The 23,379-nt window shown below is 39.7% G+C and overlaps 1 protein-coding gene across 4 annotated transcripts in view; it reads right to left on the reverse strand.

Annotated features, from left to right (window-relative positions):
• Positions 1 to 1,189: 1,189 nt before the first annotated feature.
• Positions 1,190 to 23,379, reverse strand: part of FAM107B (family with sequence similarity 107 member B) — a gene marked incomplete at its 5' end in the record, with an annotated part of 216,960 nt that continues 194,770 nt past the window's right edge. For all 4 annotated transcript variants that reach the window (XM_081298429.1, XM_081298431.1, XM_081298432.1 and 1 more), the window contains 3 exons: positions 1,190 to 3,827; positions 4,365 to 4,515; positions 9,585 to 9,768. In XM_081298429.1, coding sequence (XP_081154555.1) covers positions 3,711 to 3,827; positions 4,365 to 4,515; positions 9,585 to 9,768 — 452 coding nt within the window. In that variant the 3' untranslated portion in view covers positions 1,190 to 3,710. The remainder of the gene's footprint in view (positions 3,828 to 4,364; positions 4,516 to 9,584; positions 9,769 to 23,379) is intronic.

Below are 23,379 nucleotides of genomic sequence, written 5' to 3' on the forward strand. Positions count from 1 at the left end.
GCATTTATATATTGGGAGCCTGGGTGCAGCAAACCCCAGGAACAATGAACATATCTTCAATAAAAAACTAAGAGCCCTTTTTACTACTTTCACTGGGAATTACTATCATTTCAGAAAATCAAGGGGCAAACAGGGAGACCCTCAAAACACCTCCAGTTGATAATCAGACTACATTTGCTCAGGTGGAAAAAAGAAAATAGAAATTATGATTTAAAAGGCTAGCCCATAAAGCTTTTATTTACTCTGAGACCTGGAAATAAAATAAGTTCATTTCTTAAAATAAATGTAAGACTAATGTTTTAATGCTTCTTTTAGATATACTACAGCATGTAGTATGTTAAAACTCACTTAACATTTTAATTGGTCTGTCTTCTTTCAAATATATTACTATTGTAAAACACACATACATTAGTCCAGAAAAATGGCTTCAAAACTGTCACCATGGAAAACCTTGCAGTTACTGTACAAATCATTTCTGGTATCCATCTTCTGCATGGGTTTTTAGGGCTCATGATATACCTTAGAGATAGCAGATCTACTCTGCTAAGTAAGGCTTTGAAAAAACAAAGAAACCAACCAACCAACCAACCAATCAAACAAACAAACAAACAAATGTAAAATAAGTACAGAGACACTAGAAGTTGGGTAACTGAACACTTGAATAATTAATTTATGGTTTAAAAATAAAAGCATAAAAGCATAATTATCCAATAAAGGGACCTGAGCCTCCAAACTATTTTTAAACAAGAGGATAATGCAATCATGAGAATAGTTTTCCAAAGTAACTTCTCTGATGAAAACATTAATCTGTGTAAGAAAAAAAATTTTCAGAATCACAATTGTACTAGCTCACAAGCACTAAAAACTGGTCCTTCCCAAAATGCTTCTCCATTGGTCATGTCAGCTATCTAAAATGCTCAATCTTTCCCTGCAGGACTGGCACCTGCTGCTCTAGTGCCATATACTCTCTGTAAAAGGTATATAGAGAGCTATTAATATCTTAGCATGAACTTATTTGACATATAAATTCCAGCTTGTATAAATGCAGATGATAGGACATTTGCAGGGAAGGCTGTCAAAGACCATGGTCACCAAGGGAGACCCTGGAACTACCTTCTGATCTCTGAATTGAACATAGCTGCAGCAGGTTCTGGACATTCACCTTAAACAGATCAGACAAACACAGCTGCATGGTCCAAGCATGTGGTGATTTTTATTAAGAATAACTTTGGTTCTAAGAATTCCACCCTCAATTCTGTAATACTTTCCATTAAAAACAATTATACAAGAGCAAATACAAAAAATATTAAATTATGAAAACAAATCCATTAAGGCTCCCTTTATATATATTATATACACTCAAACAAGGCAAGATTGTTCAGAGTAGAAGAATAAAGTCAGCTGTTATAGCTTAGAAAGCAACACTATTTTACTATTAAGAGACTATAAAACACTGAACTATTTTAAGAAAACCACGGAATGGAAAAATGGAGCCATTTTTGTCAAATGGTGGCTCCAAGCACAGAACTGCTCAGATGTTCATGAGTCCTCAGTTTATAGTGCTAGGTACAGGAGAGACTGACCACCTTTTAAACTGACCACCAGCTTGTAGGCCCAGCTGACCAGATGATGTCAAAGCTTCCTTTCCTATACACTCTGCTACTGAGCCACACCCATCACTCTACACCATTTACAAGTCCTCTTTAGGCCAGACCTTGTAGTATAGCTACAATCAATTCTGCAGATCTTAGTGCAATTAGAAGGGAAATGCTTTTTTAATTAACTTTTTCCCAGTGTTGAATGAATCCTAAGGAAGTTCTAGGAACAGAATTGGTCCTTCCAGCCCTTGAGATTTTTGTCAAGTGGCAAAACTGCTTCAAGGAACAGATTTCAAGATCAAACATCCTATTAGATAAAGATAGGAGCCAGTCTAGAATCTTCACTTTACAGATCACACCGTTAAGTCCACAAAGACAGAGGAAGAACTCTAATTAATGTGCAATAAGGAATGTTCTTTCAAGATGATCACGTACCTCACTTTCTTCTCTCAAAGGGAATAATAAGAAAACTGTTACCATTCTAATCTTCAACAGCAAACTATTTTAGAGCAACCTCAGCATGTCTTATTTAAATAATATTTGCTGATGAGACAAATAATCCATTTCAGGTATAAACAGCTAATATATTTCTCTAACTAGCAGTATATTATCATCTATTTAATCTTATTTTGTTCACATTGGGACTGAATGTGGGCCTGTTGATTACTAAAACTAAAGCATCTCCCATAGAAAGCTAATGTCTACTTGCTAGTTAAGGATTCTAAAGCTCTGAATCCAACTTTCTATGAGTTGTAAAGGAAGTATAAAAGCCTCTGATGTAGAAAGGCTGAATCATCTCTACGAAGAACATACTAAATCCACAAGAATTCTTCCATGTCAGCAGTATAAAATTAACTTTTCATGAGAATTTGCTATTATTTGCAACTTGGATGTCTTTGAATAGCATGCTAGTTAACATAAGGAAACTGAGTCTCTTCTCCCTGCACCTCAGTTTCTCCTGAGAGATGCAATACAGTAGTCATCAACATTATCCTTACCAACAGCATCACACTGAGAGAGTGGTAAAAGTTTTCCTTCATAAGAAAAAAAAAAGAGTAAAGAAATACACAATCATCAATCAAAAAGTTTTCAAAGCTTGGATTCTACTAATATTCAAAATGTACAAACCAAAAAGCCTCCTTGAGATCAACTGATAATTGTTTCACATTAAAATACCTAAAGAAGACCTTACCATCCAGCTCCTAATGGGAACTTTCCCTGCACTGTGCTCAAGAGAAATTAAGATTTTTGTACTCTTTACTTTTGACACTAACGCTGGGCTATACAGACTACTTCTGTTTTCCAAAGGAACGAGGATTTTTTTCTTTTCCTGAAAGAAGTATCTCAGCAAGAAATTTAAAAATAAAACTGAACTGAAAACATGCTGGTTATCAAAGCAATAAATGAATTTACATGAGATACCTTCTGGGAAGTGGATGCCTCCACAAAGCATAGAACTGAAAGAAATTAAAACAGACCAACATCAATCTTTACATGTTTTTATACCTTCTTAATCTATTTCTGAATTTTGATGCCAACAATGGTAATAGCTGTGCTCAACATTAACATTCTCCACTGTTAATTCTAACATGGGTGAAAGTATAAATTAAACAAGAAAATTTTGAATTCTCAAAGTAGAATTTACAAATATTGGATGTAACTGATTAAATGCACTTCTATGTAATCTAAATTATCTTGTAGATAACCAAAAGAAGAAATAAACACATTTTCTTTAGCTCTTCAAAGAAAATAATATTTGCTTCACTGAACTCAGATTGGAAGAAAAACCAAGTAGTGCAGCTCTCAATATTTTTTTCCAGGGTCCTCTTCCTTTTTTTTTTTTTTTGCTTTAGGTCTCTGAACACAGGTCCATTATTCCAACTTACGTGCTGGTCAATGTCCTTCATTTGGCGAATGGGAACTACAATTTTCATAGATAATTTATCCATCCAGACTGTAGTAAAATCAAATCAAATCCTTGTCATAGTCAAGATTCTTGGCTGGCTGGAATTCTCTCCAGGGGCTCTGGCCCTGAGACAAATGCAGAGGAGGCACCTAGACACAGCTCTTGCGGTGATGGCAGGACACACCAGGTTTCCAGACAGCCTCCGCCTAGGACTCCTGGGCTTGGGCCACCTCTTGGCCTGTTCTCCTGAGATTGCCTTTCACCTTCACAAACTCCGGGGCATTTTCTTGCTCTTCTTGCAATTTCTGCTTCTCCAGTTCAAGCTAAATGAAATTCAAAACCAGGAAAATTATTTACAAACTGAGAGGCTTTTCAAGGCACTCCTCTCATTCCAATGGAAGAAATTCTCTCTTGGTCTCCCAATAGAAAGAAAGAAGAAAAGCAAGGGAGGGAAAGAGGGAGGAAGGACTGATTCTGCAGAGGCAGCACCCAACTGGTTGTTACTACCAACGACAGCATGAGAAGACAGGAATGAAAAAGTCAAAGCCAAGAAAACAAAATCCCGAGAAGAACACGCAGTTGCCCTGCAGTCCAAGTGAGGCTGAGCTGCATAAATTACTCCAGTACTCTGTGAATTCAGCGATATTTCTCTGATTTGCCTTTGCCTTGAGCATTTCTTTTAGGTCTTCAATAGAATTCCTGCCTCTGCCTGGAGTATAATATACGCCATCTGCTGACATTTTGTTTCTTTTCTTTCAAGGCAACAATGTTTATATCTGATATGTCTGGGAGATTCTGCTTGCTCCAACATCCTTATTTCTCAGAAATGAGAAAGAATACTTTCCCCCAGTCACTCTTACCTGCTCCAACTTCTGCTGCCGTTTTAAAAGTTCTATTTCCAGGTCAGATTTCTTCTTTTGTGCTTCTTCTTCCTTCTGCTTGATTACTTGGTCTCGTTTTCTCTTTTCCATCACCTTCTGCAATTCTGGTTTATTCTGAGGGGCAAGACCCCTGAAAAAAAAAGCATTAATGAAAATGAGAAATGTTAACCATGAATAAAAATGTAATTGAAGGTATCAGCCACAGAAAAGAGGTCTGTAGAATCAGCACACCTCCGATACCTACTCCTAAGCTAAGCAGTTAATGGGAGTGCTCAGAAACTCACCATCATCAAAGAAAGGAGAAGAACATCTTCCAAAGAATTTGTAAAATCCTTATTCAATAAAAATGTATTGAGAACCTACTATGTGCAAGAATTAGACTACACAAAACAGGGTGATGGAGAAGGGGATAATCCGGTGGAGAAATACCCTCATGCAATGGGTATGATATGTACCCACCACAGAGAGATAAATGCCCAAGACTTGAGGAGGCTCCACTGGAGGAGGATTCCCAAGGCATAGTCTCTGACCTCATGCATTAATGCAGTCCAGGGACAGGTTATCACAAAACTTTTTCCTACCCTAGAAACCTCTTCCTATTCTCCATTTTCAGATCCAAAAAAGAAACGGTCTCTGTGACCAAGATTATATCATTTCCAAGGGTCATGGCCAGGCGGAGCAATCAATCATCTCCTAACTGTCAGTCTACTGTTCTTTCCACCTAGACCACCTCAGATACATGGTTTATTTATAATACATGAAATTCAGGCTTCAAGGAAACTCTACTCTTCTGAGAGATAAATTAGGTGGCCATTTCTTTAAATGGAGGAAAATAAAACCAAAACAGGCTATTCACTAGCAACAATCCATCTGAAATGTTTGAGACAAGACAAAGGAAAGACCCACTGAAACTTTCTCAGGTAGGACTCCTATCTATGTTTGATGTCAGCTTAGAGTCACTTTTTCTCTAGGTCTGTTATAGTTTGGATGTGAGGTGTCCCCCAAAACTCACGTGAGACAATGCAAGAAGATTCAGAAAAGAAATGATTGGGTTGTGAGAGACAGCCTTAACCCAATCAGTGAATTAATTCCCCAACAAGGATTGACTGAGTGGTAGCTGAAGGCTGGGGGTGGGAATAGTGTTGGGGTATATATTTTGTATCTGGTGAATGGAGTCTCTCTCTGCTGCCTGATCATAATGTGAGCTTCTTCTCTTTGTCACACTCTTCTGACATGATGATGTCCTGCCTTACCTTGAGCCCTGAGGAATGCAGCCAGCCACTATGGACAGAGACCTCTGAAATGGTGAGCCCCTAAATAAACCTTTCCTCCTCTATATTTGTTCTGGCTGGGTCTTTTAGTCACAGTGATGAAGTAGCTGACTATAATAATGTACTTTGCCATTTCCTTGGGATTTTCTCCAGCCAGGCTTTCCAGGATGCCGGATACGACCACTTATCTCTTCCTTTTTGTCTCCCCTAGTTATTTACTTTGGCCTGACTCTACTAGCTCATCAGCAACCTCAACTTGACATTAAAATTTATTAAGGTCATTTAAAATAAAAACAAAATAAACCATAGAACAGGAAACACTGTTGATTTCAGACCATACAGGGTCAATAATGGCTGACGTCCACACTCATGCTGCATAGCTGTATATATACACTTGACTCAAGAGCGGTTCACACTGGGCTGACTATAGACTCAGCCTGGGATCACAGAAGTGCTACACCTGCCCACCACTGCCTGCCCCTGCTGCTCACTACTGATCTGGAGGACGGGACATCAGTCCAGGCAGTCGTTCTTTGAACTACTCCAATCAACTTACATAGGAGTCAGTTGAACAACTGGTAAATCAAGAGTTCCCAGAATGAGGTTCTAGTTATAAGAAAATCAAGAACATATCTTTCTTAGCTGCTTTCAAAGTCACACAATCACACCTATAAATGAATCTTCAATATTACACTTCCTCAGTAATTTAGAAATTAAAAAATTCTGGCATCTTTCCTACTTCATTTTTTAAAAATCTCAATAAAAATTTTCAATGTAGTTGTTTACAGAGTAAAGATCAGTATGATCTGTCTTTGATGATAAGGACACAAAGACAAAATAATATATATGTCCTACTTTCTCAAATTTCAAATATTAGCAGAACTTTTAATTAAAAAAATTAATTTGGTCAAATTTCCAAAGAAACAAGGAGGAGTCATGTTTCTGATTTAATTACAGTTTGCCTCATAGTTATCAAGACTGAATAGAGGTATGAAAATACAGACAGAATATTCTAGAAATCAAATCTTTAATCAGCACATTAAAGGTTGCTTTTGAGCACTCTTGCTGTTCAGTTAGAAGAGTCATTAATCACTAAAAAACCTTTCTTAAAATAATCTGAAAAAAGACTAAGAAGCTTCTTAGTTTCATGACTAATAGAAAGTCTTGATTTGACACTATAGATAGAATTAAGAGAATTAAATTTTAGGATTAAGAGTTTAGTTATCTTATCTGAATAATTTAGATTTTAAAGATTTTTCTTTCACTGTATTCCACCAGCAAAATTCACTTAAATTATTGTTAGAAGACATTCTTCTGCAAAACTTAATGAAAGAACTTTGATATATGATACTTTAAGCTGATATTTCATTGCAACTTATAAATGGGTTTAACTATTCTACAGTATTCATTTTCTGCTCAAAGATTTTACATGATGGTGACAATAAGATAAAATACTTAGTAACAGATAATTCAGGAAAGTGGTGCTTATGTGATAAAAATTCTGCACTTATAACAGTCAAGAAGTCATAGACCTTCAGTTAATATTTAATCATAGTGAGTCACTTAACTTTCTGTGCCAAATGGGAGACATTAAGCTCTGCCTGTGTGCTTCTCTAAGTGGATCAGAATGCAGAGACTGTGGAGGGGCAGAAATGAGCATCTCCAAATTTTGTAAATAACAATATTACCCCTTGCATAAGAACATTTGATTCTCTTCAATTCTGACATACACATAACAAGTACTTTCAATCCCTTCATGACTGACAGGGAGACAAGGGCTGGTGGCTTCATACTACCCAAGATCAAGTAATTCTCAAGTCTGCTTCCTGGTCATGGAGCTATCACAGTGGGCAAAGCCTAGTTTAAAAATTGTGAACTTAATAGGTACTCTTTGAATTTTTGCCAAAAAAAGTCAGGCAGTATATCCAGATCCATTAAAAAAAAAAAGTGAAAGCATACCCCAAACTTGCCCCATTAAACAAATCATGGGAGGACCATCTGCACTGTATTCTATGCAGTGGTGTCCATGAGAAGTATATAAGGTAGTGCCTGCTCCATCAAGCCCTACCCATTCCTGCACCCAGATATAACTGTTACTGTTTGGTCTGCATGCCCCCATACTTTCCACACCTGTACAAACACAGCGTTCTCTTCCTCACTCTTCTTCACATCAGCAAAACACACTAAATATTCAGAGGCAAACTGGAAAAGCCCATATGCACTGCATCTTCATCTCAACCTCAAGCATGCTTGCAAGCTATGAATGAAGTCAACTCCTCACTAGGAACACATCACCAGCCAGAGCAGGAAGCTGGGGAGCAAACCATCAGAGAGCACACGTGCCTGCCCCCTAAGCCAAACCTCTCCTGGTCTAATTGTTTTTGTTGTTTGGCGAAGGGATGGCTGCATTTGGATTTCAGTGTGATTGTGAATCTTGGAATTGTCTAGTTTGACCTGCCTCATCTACTTTCTTGGCTTAGCCATTTTCACCTGCATGGGTTCAAGTATAAATACTTTTCTCTGTTGTCACTACAACCTCCCCTATCTTTTCCCATGCTGTATAGCAGCAAAGTATTCATTGAGAAACTATTTGTCTGGTAAAGCATTTCAAAAGTTCAGCTGAAAACTCAGAGAGCTAGAAACCACTTACTTAGAAATGTACAAGACAAAGAACCATTAGAGACATGTTCAACTTAACTGGTTTATTTGTCCAAAAATTATTTTTTATAGAAAACTGAATCTCTTAATTTGTTAGAAATCATCTTATTTTTTTTTCTTTTCTTAAAATTAGTCTAATTTGTTATAATATGACAGCAGAATGCAATTCAATTCATATTACACAATTAATATAGAGCACAATTTTTCATGTCTCTGGTTGTATACAATGTATAGTCACACCATTTGTGTCTTCATACGTGTACTTAGGGTAATGAAGTCCATCTCATTCCACTGCCTTTCCTACTCCCACATCCCCTCCCTGCCTCTCCCTTCCCTTTGCCCTATCTAGAGTTCATCTTTTCCTCCCATGCTCCCCACTCCATCGCATTATGAATCGGCCTCCTTATATCAGAGAAAACATTTGGCATTTGTTTTTTGGGATTGGCTAACTTCACTTAGCATTATCTTCTCCAATGCCATCCATTTACCTGCAAATGCCATGATTTATTCTCTTTTAACACTGAATAATATTCCATTGTGTCATCTTATTTTTTTAAAAGATGTTTCCAATACTGACATTTCAACTACTAAAAATACAATGCTTTATAATGCCTTTTGGAAACTGCCCTTTTGTACTACTAATAAAGGCCTATGGAACCCAAGAACCTGACAAAGGGTCATAACTATCAGACCTAGAAGCAGACTGTGACCAGGTGGAAATTTAAAGACTGCTACTGGAATCTGAGCCAAATCTAAAAAGATGATAAAATTGAGAAGCACAGGTGCAGAGCAAGAAGATCTCTGAATACTGGTTCTCCTAAGCAGTAACTGTTTTTATCTTATAATCTCTAAAAGTAAATTGGAAAAAAAAAATTGAACTAACTGCTGCAGAGCTCTGAGCCAAATTTGTAGTTATGGGAGCAAAGGTCAATGTTCCAGGTAAAGTTTGTTTTTTGCTGATTTCATTCTCCCATCTTTTCATTTATTCAACCCTTTCTCTAGTTTATATAATTACTATACTTATCTCTAGAAACTGTCCTAAATCCCATGCTTATTTCTATCCTTTTTTATTCTAAAAATCTATTGCATGATCTTGAGAGATTCCTCAACAAGAAACAATTCTCTCTAACATGTCAAAGTGGGACAATCACAAGGTAACCTGCTGGTTTACTGGAAATAAAAACTCTTCAAAGCCTCTGTAAAAACAATCACTGATAAATCTGGTTATTAAAATCCCTGTACAGAAGCCATGCTCCAGACACTACAGTACCTTTTTTGATTCATAAGGAGTTCTCTGTGAAGATCTTGATGGTTCCGGGATGTTTTGACAGGATTGATCAATTTCTGGGGCTTAATGAGTTCTGGATTGTCATCTTCTATGTAGTCTGGCTCAGCCATGATGTTTCTTGGGATGAGATATGAGTCTTTGGGGCTGGTATCCTCAAGAAGGCCGTCTGAAAGAGAAAAAGAAGACTTACTTGCAGGCTTTTCTGCCAAGACTTCTCTCTCAAAGCAGAAACCTGGCTGTACCAGTCCAGCACACTAGACAGGTCCACATCAGGGACATCACCGGCAAATCATCCCAAGTGTTTTGAAGGTAACTGAGGAGCACAGGACCGAGGAGCAGAGTGGTTTTCTCCAGTGATGTCTGAGACTATGGGGCAGAGGAGTCTGGTGTCCTGACTCTAGTCACTGCCTTTCATATTTGTGCTGTGGTCACACAGGATGCCTCCTGCTACCATGTCACAATAGCAATCTTGCAACAAGCATTGGGCACCAGGTCCCTTCAGTCTCAGCAAATGAATCTACACTGGAAACTCACAAGCCCTGACCCTGCATCAAGGCCAGAAATTTCTAGAGCAGTCTAATTTGACCTGTGATGCTCCTGGTCATGTCTCCTCCTCTCTTCACTTGAGCCATGTGGGTTTCATCCAGCCCAAATCCTTTCAGCTCTGTCCTCCAAAGGCACCTGCTCAGAGGAGCCTGAATTCCTGAGAGCCCTGCTGAAAGCCACAGTCCAGCCCCAGCACTTCCCCAAGTGAGCTATCTACCAAATTTACTTATTTATGACTGAATGTACAGGGCATGAGTTCCTGAGGGTAAGGGTGACCTTTCATTCCACTGCTCTATCCCCAGGGCTGGATCAAAGGAAGGCAGACAGCAGGGAGGAGGGAGGAGACCTTGTAGCAAGAGCCTTTTGGGGCAGAGAGGGGAATGGAGTCACTGGAGTTTCACAGAAGGAACAACTTGCTAAAGTGCCTGGACAGAGTCCCTTAACCTTTCAGGCCTCAGCCTCCTCTGGTCCTCATTCCTGGTCTCTCTGGAGTTGTCTATTCCATGACTCAAGTATATGTGTCCTCCTCAGTAAGAGGAGTTCCTGGGGAATAGGGCATTTGGCCCCCTCTTTTCCTACCCGCTAGGGTGGTGCATGCCACGTAGTGGGTGCCCTGTGAATACCAGTCCTATTTTGTAAGACACAAAAAATCCTAGTTGGGGCTGGGGTGAGATGAACAGGATTGGCTGGGCAATAGGCTGCAGATAGGGGCCAAGGCTGGCATCGGGGTCACTGTGGACCCTGAGACTCAACTCGTGATATGGATCCCATAACTGCTCCCCTGCCTGCAAAACAAACCTGGCCAGTAATTCATGATAATTACAATGCTATTTATGCTCTCCTGTTCAGGTGTGGTGACTTCAACTTCCAAACTGAAAATCAGATACCAGGCCTCTTTACACAGACTTTCTACAAAGTCCATGGTACACAATTACTTACTGCCTGGCTAGTTCCACTCCCATAGATAGAAGAATGATTAGAGAATAGAGGAAGGCGTGGGAGGAGGAGAAGCACATCCGAACAGCTCACACCCAACACTGCCACCTTCCCCACTAGTACCAACAGCAGCGTATGTGTACTTCTGTCACAAAATGTATCCTGACACAGGTTAACCACAGGTTTCTGTCCTCTGCCAGGGCAAGAAGAACTTCTTCCCCAGAATTTTTGATACCCAGGCCAACCAAGGCACTGAATAAATGTTAAACTAAATGAAATCTGTACTAAAAAGGAGCTCCTCCATGGATGAGCTCCTAAATGCAAGTCGGCGCCATTGAGGTGGCCCACAAGCACACAGATAAGAAGGGTGTGACAGAAGAAAGGTGGGGGCAGAGTGAAGGGACAAGGGGAGGCAGGTTGTACATCCTTGGCCTCCAGCACATTCGAGGGTGGGAGACACTAGAAGAGAGCAAAGACATGTTTGCAACTAAAATAAAAAAGCACAGGCAGCAGCAGCCGCTAAAATTAAAGCAGGGCCAAAGACACCAACGAAGTCTCCACAAATCCCTGAAGTGTCTCTAGACATTACTGGACTCTTAACATATCTGACTAGAAACTATACAAAGTGGCAGCCAGCAATCACAGAGAGCTTTGGATACAGCACATGCAGGTACAAAACCACATTTGATTCTGGCAACGACCTTACAAATAAAAGAACTAGAACATTCACTTAACAGAAAATAAAATGGGGAAATAAAATTTAAATCCTGTGCCCACTTATATTGCCAGCAGCATAAAGCTAAAACTAAAATCAATGTCCTCTCATCTCAAAACCTGTTTCTCCTCCAAACTGTAATGTTTTATATTTTTATACCAACAATTTGAAAATAAAGCAAATAAAAATCCAAAGAGGAAGTCAATTATAGAAGAACTGTAGCTACATCTTTTGTTTAAATATTTATATCACTGTATATATCAAGACTCAAAATTACTGAAGGATAAGGAACATGTGACAAATTACCCCAAACATTCCTTAGAGACTACCGGAGAATGCATGCAACCTTAACCAAGTGGAGAATTACAAACCTTGTTCATGGTGAGTCAGGGAACCCATCTCAGCCAGCCTGACCAATATGCAGTCCACAGTCACCGTGCTCCTTGCCTTAAACCTCAAATGCACCACGCACACCTCTAAGCAGTCAGTGGTCTAAAAAGTCAATGGCAATTTCATTCTAGTTAATCAGTAGACAAAGGTGGCTACAAGGTTCCATAAAAGGTCCTATTTCTCAGCTCTAACGCACAGATAATCTCCATGACACCAAATCAACAGAAGATTGCCTCCGAAGGTCACTGCTACAGTGGTTGGGCTTGGAACAGACTGAGGGAAGGCAGGGAGAGAATCAGGGTGCTGCTAGCACAACCCTCCAGAAGAGGTTCAGCCCAGGATGGCTGCAGTGCAGGTGGTGAACAGACTGATGTTTTTCTGACTTCACTTTAGATTTAGTTTCCTGAGTCCTTTTCCCTCACTCTCCCAGCATGCCTCTGTAAGCTCTGTTCCCTCCAGCATGCATGATCACCCTCTTTCTGCTCCATTCCTGGATCTCCAAAAGCCAAATCTCAGTGTCCTTTCAAATCCAGATAAATGTCAGCTCTTCCAGTAATTAAACTATCCAGACTCTAACAACAATGGAACTTTCTTTGTTCTCTTTTCCTGGTACTCATTGATTACCACCTTGTGATTCAGGATTGGAACATAAATCTTACCATCCCTTTCACCACAAAGACCACTCTGGTTACACCTTTATTCTTAAACCACTTGTATTTGTTCAGTGTGTTACTTCAATAAAGTAACAAAGACATGGGTTAACTACCAGTAGAGGGAGCCCCTGAGCTGCCTGGATATTAACTAAGTACAGCGCTGAAAGGGCTGGTAGGCCAGGCAGAGGGTTCTGCACAGAGCATCAAGTAATCCAGAAGCCTGAGAGGAAAGATGACAGAGAAAACCTGGAAGTGAAAGCACTTTTCAAGGTGGTATTACTACATGAAACATCTCCTAGAAATAAGCACAAAGACTTTATTGTCATACTCTACTGGCCAAGTCACTGATCTATAAAGTAACTTTTCAAAAAGTATCGAGTCAATGAAAGAAAACCAGGGTCTGCTCAATGAAGGAGAAACAAAACTGATTCAAAATCTTAGACACAGCTTACCTTCTTTGAACCTAATTCCCCATTTTACAATGAATATTACTGCAAGAATTGATTGAAATATATATGTAGGTACTCTCTATAATTCCTGACACAGAAGACATAGGTGAGCAGTCAGTAAGTAGAAGCTATTACTAGCCAAGCTATGTCACCAACACCATCAAATGTTTTATTTAGAGGTCTCAGTAACCTTGAATACAAAACTATTTCTCTCTAGGCCTTGGATTCTTCAAAAACACAAGTTCAGTTGAAATATCCATAGACTTTCTGGCTGGTAAACTCAATGGTTCCCAGGTACATTCATGCTACAAACCTAAGAAACTGCTGAAAAGCACAAAAAGGTTTATCACACTATCAAGGTGCTCCATTCCATGGCTAATGGTTCTAATGGCTCCAGCGAGGGTGTTGGAGTGTAGCAAGAAAAAAAAAAAAGGCCTTTTTATGCTGTGGGGAGGTGTATGGAACTCCCTGAAAGATTTTAAGCAGTTGAATAACAACAGAATTGCATTTTAGCAAATACTAAAAGCATGCCTAAAAATGCCACCCGATGAGAATTATGCTTTTAAGTTCTGAAAATGAAAGTCATTACTAAACTTGGCTAGCCCAAAGGATCAAGAAATCCCATCCTAACAGATGGATTTTGAGTTTTTGGTTTTTTCCCCCCACTCTCTTTCAAAGTTCATTCTGGACCCAGCTCTATGCCTACCCCAAGTATTTCATTTTGGTTGCTTCCCAGGTCTGCTGAACACTTTCACAACTGGGCTCATAAACACATTGCAACAATTTCCCCATCATATTACTTTGGCTCTATCCTTGCATATTTCTATGTCAAACAGATAAAATTTGAAAGCTAATGCGATGAGATTTAAAAATCAGAACAGAGATTATGGTAATTTTCATGTTTACTTAAATATTAAAAAACAAATTCTCCCTGGAAGCATTCATACTTGAATTCTGTTTAAAAGTCATTTATCCTATAGCAATGCCCACAATTTACAGGTGTACTACAACCAGTCTAGACTAAACACATTTTTTAAAAAAAATATTATTTTATAATTATAGATGAACAGCATGCCTTTATTTTATTTATTTTTTTATGTGGTGCTGAGGATTGAACTCGGTGCCTCACATGCTAGGCAAGCACTCTGCCACTGAGCTACAGCCCCAGCCCTGAATATTTTTGAACTGCTACAACTCATGAAAAATTAAAAGTATTCCAAGGATTTCTTGCAGAGAATCTATTTCCCAGGCTGTCTCTAGGAGATTCTGGCATCCTCTGGCAAGACCTCAAGAAACCCAAGATACTTAGGATTGGAGGCTGGTAAATTCCAGGCCTGCATCAGCCTGAAAAAGGGCAGGCACTCTTGGATCCAAAGCAATCTCCATTAGTACTCAGAGTTTCTAGACAGCCAGGAGAATGAATTTAAAGATAGGAATTTCTCCCAAGGCACTTGGCTTCAGCTGACAAATTCCTGACCTGCCTGGCCTTGAGGCAAACCTAAAAATTCAGCCTTGGACCAGTACACTATGACATCATGTGGCACCTAAAGGCATCAGACAAATGCCCAGAGGACCTCTGGGGCTACAGCCCCTAAAGCTTAGAAAAGATGCCCCATGAGAGCAATCCACATAAGGGAAGAAATATTTTTTCGTACTTTGCCAAGCTCCATTATTGCTATAGGAGAGACCCTACAGTCCCAAGTCAGTCATTATAAACAAGAGAGAATTCTCAACGAATTTGTCCCATATGCTGCTGTACAAATGTCAAATAGTGATGCTCTTGGGAAAATATCAAATTCATTTTCTCATCAGTTTTTTCATCCCCCCAAAATGCATTTTTTTAAAATAAAGCACATTTTTATATTTAGAAGATGGGAAAGGAAGAAGAGACGCAGGACAAGAAATATCCAGAAGTCAGAACACACACCAATATCCAAGATAAGCTGGTCGGGGTGAGGTGGGGCCATGAGGTAGGTGGCAATGGGCAAAGCCCTGAGTGTCCTGAGTTTGAATGCCAACTATGCTGTCATAAGGACAGCATGAGGAGGAGCCACAATGCCTCATGGGACACTCAGTGCTGTTAATAAAAACACACACCAAAAGTATTTGCCATTTATAGACATGAGATAAAAGGAGCCCATTCTGAGTGTCTCTCTTATATGTGTACATAAGCTCCTCCCCACCATTCAAGCCTCCTGGGTCCTTGAATAGAGGTTCTTCTTCCCTGTTTTCTCCAATTGAGGTGGACAGTTGAGACAGGGCTCCACATTAGGTTGACTGGTTCTACAGGCTAGCTCTTCACTTACTGTGAAGGGTGATCTTGGGTAAGCATCTTCACTAGTTCGAAAAGGAATGACAGATAATCTCACAGATTTTTAGAAAGAGTAAATGAGAAATGCTTACAAATTCATTGCCTAACACACAGTGCACCTTCAATAAATGTTAGTGGTTTTAGTGCTGTCACTGGTAATGAACAGTGATTAATAACAATAACTTAATTACTGCTGCCCAAGGTTACAGACATGGAAGGACAAAAACCAGGATTCAAACCCAAGTTTGTCTGATTCCAACGAGAAGCTCTCAGGCATTCCATGCTTCTGGACTGGGAAAATAGATGGAAGAATTCTCTGCCTCTCGACATGATTTCAGAAGCTTTCTAATATAATAGCATTACAATCCCAAACTGAAAACATCTTATAAAAGGTAACATGAAAATGGGGACAGGAGGCTAGAAAGGCATTTTCTTTAAAATATTTTTTTCTTTTTTAAAATATTTAATTCATTTTATTTTATAAATACATGACAGCAGAATGGAATGCATTACAATTCTTATTACACATACAGAGCACAATTTTTCATATCTCTGGTTGTATATAAAGTATGTTCACACCAATTCATGTCTTTATACATGTACTTTGGATAACCATGTCCATCACATTCCACCATCATTGCTAATCCCCTGCCCCCTCCCTTCGCCTCTCACCCTTCTGCCCTATATAGAGTTCGTCTATTCCCCCCATGCTCCCCCTCCCTACCCCATTATGGGTCAGTCATCTTATATCAGAGGAAACATTCAGTATTTGTTTTTGGGGATTGGCTAACTTCACTTTACATTATTTTCTCCAACACCATCCATTTACTTGCAAATGTTATGATTTTATTCTCTTTTATTCCTGAATAATATTCCATTGTGTATATATTCCACATGTTTTAAATCCATTCATCTACTGAGGGGCATCTAGGTTGGTTCCACAGTTTAGCTACAGGGACACAACCACATCAATGTTTATAGCAGCACAAAATATTTATTCTTATAAGAATTTCTACCGCAGTACCGTTTCAAAATAGACAAAAGCTAGAAGCAATCCAAATGTCCATGGACAGTACGATGAATGAATATGTTGTATTGTGCTAAAACAATAGAATACTATATAGCAGTTAAGAATGAATGGGTGAAAAACACAAGCAAGGGCATAGCTGAATTTCACAAATACAATGCTGAATTTAAGAGGGCCCAAAGGAGCATTTATTAGGTAATCCTATGTATGCAATGTTGAAACATAGGCAAAAACACCCTCGAGTGTTGGATATTAGGACAATGTTTATCTTGAGAGTAGATAATGAAGAGAAGGTTTTTCAAGAGGGGGACTCTTAGGGTATGGTGTTCTGTTTCCTGACATGAATTCTGGTTACTCAGGGGCATTCATTCCAAAAATTCATCTACAGGTACTTTTTTGGTGCATGCCTTTCTCTGTAGGTGTGATACACCTTCATAAATACAGCTCATATAAAATAGCTATTAAAATTACCACCTAGAGGGCTGGGGTTGTGGCTGTGGTAGAGCTCTTGCCTTACATGTGTGAGGCACTGGGTTCGATTCTCAGCACTGCATATAAATAAATGAATAAAGGTCCATCAACAACTAAAAATATTTTTTTAAAAATTACCACCTAGAAATTTACTTGGTTCCTGCTGCATTATTACAAATTAGTGATTTCATCCATCTTAAACTGTCCTCCACAAGAAGTTATGTGGTTAACGGAAAAATGAGCCAGATTTGAGAACCAGTCATCCCAGATAGGATCCTGCTTAGGTCATTTATGTCATTTTATACCAATTACTTAATCTGAACCTTATTTCCACAAATGGAAACCTGAACCAACATACCTACAGTGGCAGAGTTGTTTTAAACACTGAAAGTACTTCTGGAAAACATCTACTATTCATGGTACCTGCCCATATGGTAAATGCTTAACAAACTGGGTTAAATAACCCAGTTAAATAATCCCAACAAATGAATTCACTAATATAACTCTCCATTAAGTAATGTGCTAACAAAACAGATGATCATATACTGCAAGTCTACTACTTTAGACAAAGAAGTTATGTGGATGAAGGTAGTCCTGGCCTCTGTTCATTTTTCCAATCTGGACCTAGAAGGATGACAGAGAAGGGACAGATAGGTAGAAAGTGGAAGAAGGAAAAGAAAATACCTGATAAGGCAAGGCCAAATCAGACTACAGTGGGCATCCTGAGCCTGCCAGTGCCTGGAGAATCCTGAGACTCTCCCAATGTCTGGGCTTCAGTCTTCTTATCTATGATGATAGTCACTTCTCTTAGTGTCTTGGTTTCCACTGGGAATAACTGTCCTGAGCACAAAGCAATTACACGAATGAAGGATCTATAAAATCATAATAACTCTTAGTTAAATTATTCAAACATCAAGTAAACCCAATAAACATTATTTAACTCCAAAGTCCCTTGAGAAATCTGAACTAAGCCACCCACTGATAAAACTCCATTAAAAAAAAAAAAGGCCAAAACAGACAATAGGGGAGATCTCATTATGTTTTGCATAATGTTCAATGTAACCCCATGGAAAGTGATACACAACGGGCTGCAGACAGATAACAAAATGTCCTAAAGTGTACTATACCAGTTTATACTTCTATATCCCATGCTCTTGATGTTAAACATAAAGTTTACTATACTAGCTAGCATCTTTAAAACCAATTTTCTATCCTATTCATGCATTTATATTCACATGTAACCAGAAACTGCTCATACATGTACAATGGCTATAAAGAAAGTAAGATGATGGCAGGAGGATCAGAGAGCATATATGCCAAGGTCAAGCACCCAAGATCCCACTGGATTTCAGAGAGCACCATGTCCAAGTTCAGCACCTACGCCTCCTCCTCATTACCCACTCTCAAGCACTCCTCATGGCCTGGTCAGAAGGAAGTGATGCTGAGGGTCCAATAAATGAAAGCTGGGGATGCTTAAACTGCTGGGTCAGGAGACAGAGTGAAAAGGGTTTAAGAGGTGAACAAAATTCTTCAGGGCCCTTGGCCAATTGTAACATCCCCTGTCCTGGCAAGAAACTGATCCTTGGTGACTATTTCCGTACAGTTACCCAAACACATCTGAGGATATGAGACATGAACCATACATATTCTCTCTGTTTCAGGGCGGATTCTAGAATTCCCTGGTAGAATGCACTAACACCCTAATTCTGGGCAAAGTGCCCAGGGAGAGAACTGCTCCTTAACCTTGTCCAATAGCAGTGCATCTATACAAAAACAGAGACAGGTGACCAGACAACCGGCATGCATGCAGCCCTGGTGACACACAGCACAGCTGTCCACAGGCAGCAAGTCACAGTCCTTTACAAGCTGATTCTGAAGCCTATGTAGGTGGTACTGTATGTCTAGCTCCTTTAGTGCCATCTATATTACAAAAGCAGGGTGGCTTAAAATCAACCACACAAATGCATCTGTGTTTATTCAGGAAAATGGCTAGGCCTAGGGGCTAACCTAGAGAAATGTCACCCTGAGAAGGCCTTGGTTTCTTTACCAGCCACTCGATAGGGGCTGATTGTAGCCCTTGGCTAGTCAGATGTTATTTCATATAAAATTTCTGCTTCTGGCCCTCAGGTCTATCCACAAGGGCTGAGACCCATGAAGCAGACAGAGACGGAAAATAAAGCTACTTCCATCACTAACAAATAACAATGCCATTCTTCAAACATTTACTGCCTGCAGAACATGGTCCCACTCCCCAAACCAACTGTATCCAGGGGAACTTCCTCAGGACTCTGCAGCTTCCAGCCTCTTCATGGGTGGCATTCACTTCAGCCACACTGTGGACTTGAAGCTGTTGTCCATCTCCTTCTGGATTTCAAAGCAAGCTCAATTGGCCATCCTCTCTGAGGTCTGCCCCAAGCTTCCCCTTCCTTCCCAGAGCCTCAGTTGTCCAGGAATAGGTCTGAAGCCCTGTACCCTTCCCTCTGGCTTGCCTCTGAAGATTCTGTGCACTCTACCCACCTTCCATTTTGTGGCCCATTTCTAGAGTAGATATGAAGGCCATTCCCACATTCCTAAGCTCTGGGTCTAAAATTCCAAACTGCATACTGGAACATTCACCTCAATCAACATGTGAAGAGTTGAGCTCCACCTTGCTCACCATTTATTGAGGTCCAGGTTCAAGAAAGGACAGGAATCCCCCCCCCCCAACTGAGCTGACACTGCAGTGGTGATCACCTCAGGCAAACTAAGACTGAAGCTCTTCTCTGTCACACTCACACTATCTTCCCATTGTCAGAAATAATCCCTTGCTGTGCTCCCCTAACTTCCTTATTTTCTCAAAAGCATCATCATCCAGATTTCAAACTTAAGTTATCTCTGACAATGTCCTATCCCTCACCCTTGATGTGGAATCAAATCATCAATTCTTTCTCATAAAAGTATTTGAAAATCATTCTCTTGCCACTGCTAGAGTCTTGGGTTTCCGTCCCCACACCCTTCAATTCTCAGTATCATGCAATTAGATCCTAACTGAACTCCATCCTCCTGGTGGCCCTTCCTTAAAATCCAGCTGCACCCTCAGTCAAATCCAATGCACTGCCTAATTTAATCATATCAGAAGCCTCCAAGCCACACAGCACTGTCAGTGGGGGATATCATGTTCAACTACCTGGCCTCCCTTTTATGTTTCTCTACATTGGGTCCTCAATTACCTTTTTAAACTTGTGGCTCCTGCTCTCCAGCACAAACCCCTACTCTAATAAACCAGTCCCAGAAAACCCATGCACATCCCTATCTCCACCTCTCTTCCACATTTCCACCTGGGTGGAATTCCCTCCTCCTGGTCAATGAAAAACACAGGCACTTTGAAAGCCCTGTACAAAGCTTGCTTCTCCACAAACCATGCCCCTTGTGGGGTTATCTCCCTCACTTGAACTATTGCATGAAATCTTGATATTCCCCTGTACCCATGGATTGACTCCTTACTCCCCCGCTTCCCTGTGAGCTATATTATTCCAGGTGGATCTGTGTTATCCCCCTGCAAGGACACAGATGTGAGTCTCCGAAGCAAGGAAGTGGCCTCTTATTGACTTCCATCATGTGCCCAAAGACTCATGTACAGGACATCTAGGAGATGAAAACCTAATAGATACTTGAGCTGTTGATTTCTCATGGCATTAGCTGAGTCCTGGGCGGGGCAGGGGCTGAAGCACCTCTGGTCTTACTCCCCACTGCATTCTCCAGCCAGGTGCTTCGTGTCAGACTGTGGGCAATTTGTAAAAATGTATGGAATAAATGAAGCACAGGCAGAAGCTCAGTGCATCCGAATACAATAACCCCCACCATGAAGTCTTCACTGATTCCTCTTGAGCATCACTTCTTTATATCTCTACTGATGTTGCTGACACCTCTCTTAGGACACTGAAGCCTGCTTCTATTAGAATTAAATTTAAACTTTTCTCATCACTCACATGAAGCCCACAAAGGGATGGCCTGACTCTTCCTTATTTCTTATCCTCAGAATTATATATCATGTTTTCCTCAACTGAATTTGACCAGTTAATACTCAGGTCAAGTCTAGAAGTATGGACCTTGGATTTAAGAAGAGGTTGCGAACAGAACAAGACAACCTAAGTTTGAACAAAGTCCCTGCCCTCACTTGATCCTGCAGGTGCTCACAACAAGTTAGAGTCAATGCTTCTTGTTACACATCTGTACAAGGAATCAATGCCTCTTTTGCTAACCAACAGCTTATACTCCATCTTGAATAAGGCAGCTCAATAAAATCCTCACTACAAGTCTATAACATTAATTGTTATGCATGGGCAAATAGTCTTCTGCCACACAAAGATAACAGATTGTTTTCTTTTTTTTCAGATTGTTGTGTGGCGGGAAATAAATATTAGAACACTGGCTTGCATAAATATTCCCATGAAATAATCAGTAGCTCATTAATATGCAGCACGTTAAATTGCACAAACCTCTAAGCAACTGAAGTGCTGTCCAATTAATGGGTCTCATTAATAACTGATTACTTTAAACTCATTGGCTTTAAAATTGCCTTAGACTGATAAGTTACACTTATCACACAACATGTGATAAATGACTAATGTTAAGGTTAGATTTAAGAGTTCTCTCTCCTACATAAAGTAGTTTGATGAAATCTGAAGTTTGAGGACTCCTTAATTCTACCAGTAGAGTATTCTGTGGTCTAACAGTGTCACCCAGTGGTAAAAGGCACAGTCTGTGTTTAGAGTGGCTGCTGCTTTTCAAAGAAATCACTGACATGTGTTTCTTACTGGAGGGAAAAGAGGAGAGCAGTTTTTCAAATTGCAATAAGGAAACTGATGAGTAAATCTAAAAATCACAGGACTGGCACAGAAGAGAGCTATTCTTTGACCAAGGTGGCTCTGAAGCTTCAGGGGGGTACACTATAGAAGGGAGGGAGTGGTGTGCAGCTCTGAGCTGGCTCCACTGGGACAGGCAGGCAGTGAGGACCCACAGCAGGAGTAGGGCAGGCCACCTTAAGTCAACTCATTACCCCAAGCAGAGCAAGGCAGCTGTGGCCACTCTTGTTATTTTTGCTTCACTGTCTGTCCCTGCTTTGCCCATCAAACATTCAGCCACTTCAAGTCTCAAAAGCTCATCTCTTTCTGAAAAAAATAAAATAAAAAGTAGACAATGATGTTTCAAGACTGATTCTAAAAAACTTTAAAAAGAACCAAAAAACTTGTATATGTTGAAGCTCAATTGAAAATAAAAAATTAATTTCCTTATCTGTATAAAGAGAAGGCTGCATCACATGACCCCTGAGATTCCTTACCACTTAAACATCGTGATAATAAAGAAGTTCAGTTTATCTGTTGATCTCCTCCCCCTTGAAGATTCTCAACTGCTTGACCCAGGGCTAGAGAGAAGGTTCACATAGAAACAGAAAGTGGACTTGTTTTTATTAAACCCAAACTTCAAATCCAGGGGCCTCCTAGATATCATAAACAAGAAACACATTTTTAGAAATGCAGACCCTTATCATGGCATTTGCAGGTAAATGGATGGCATTGGAGAAGAAAATGCTAAGTAAAGTTAGCCAATCCCCCCAAAACAAATGCTGAATGTTTCCTGATATAAGGAGGCTGACTCATAGTGGGGGTAGGGAGGGGGAGCATGGGAGGAATAGGGGAACTCTAGATAGGGCAGAGGGGTAGGAGGGAAAAGAAGGGAGCAGGGGACTTGCAAGGATGGTGGAATGTGATAGACATCATTATCTAAAGTACATGTATGAAGACACGAATTGGTGTCAACATACTTTATATACAACCAGAGATATGAAAAATTGTGCTGTATACGTGTAATAAGAGTTGTAATGCATTCCACTGTCATTTATTTTTTTTAAATCAATAAAAAAAGAAATGCAGACTCTTGAACTAGCAATAGCAAATATATATATATATATATGTGTATATATATATATATTTGATAATATATATATATATATATTTGATAATATATATATATATATATATATATGATAAGTAAAAATAAAGCAGTATTTATTCTTCCTTGTATAAAATCACATACAGTGGCTATATATTATAGCATTATATTATTTCAAGTCTGAAGCCCAAAATCTACCCTGAAATCAAGCCACACAGTTCAGCCTTATCACTCCTCCCTTAGCTTTTCTTGACATTTCTTTGCCTTTACTCTAAAAATCCATGGATATTCTTCTTGCCTAATTCCACTAAAACCCAAACACATGAAAAAAGTTAATTTTTTTCTCCA

This window comes from Spermophilus citellus (assembly GCF_964194105.1).
Source record: "Spermophilus citellus genome assembly, chromosome: 6".
Taxonomy (NCBI): Eukaryota; Metazoa; Chordata; class Mammalia; order Rodentia; family Sciuridae; genus Spermophilus; species Spermophilus citellus.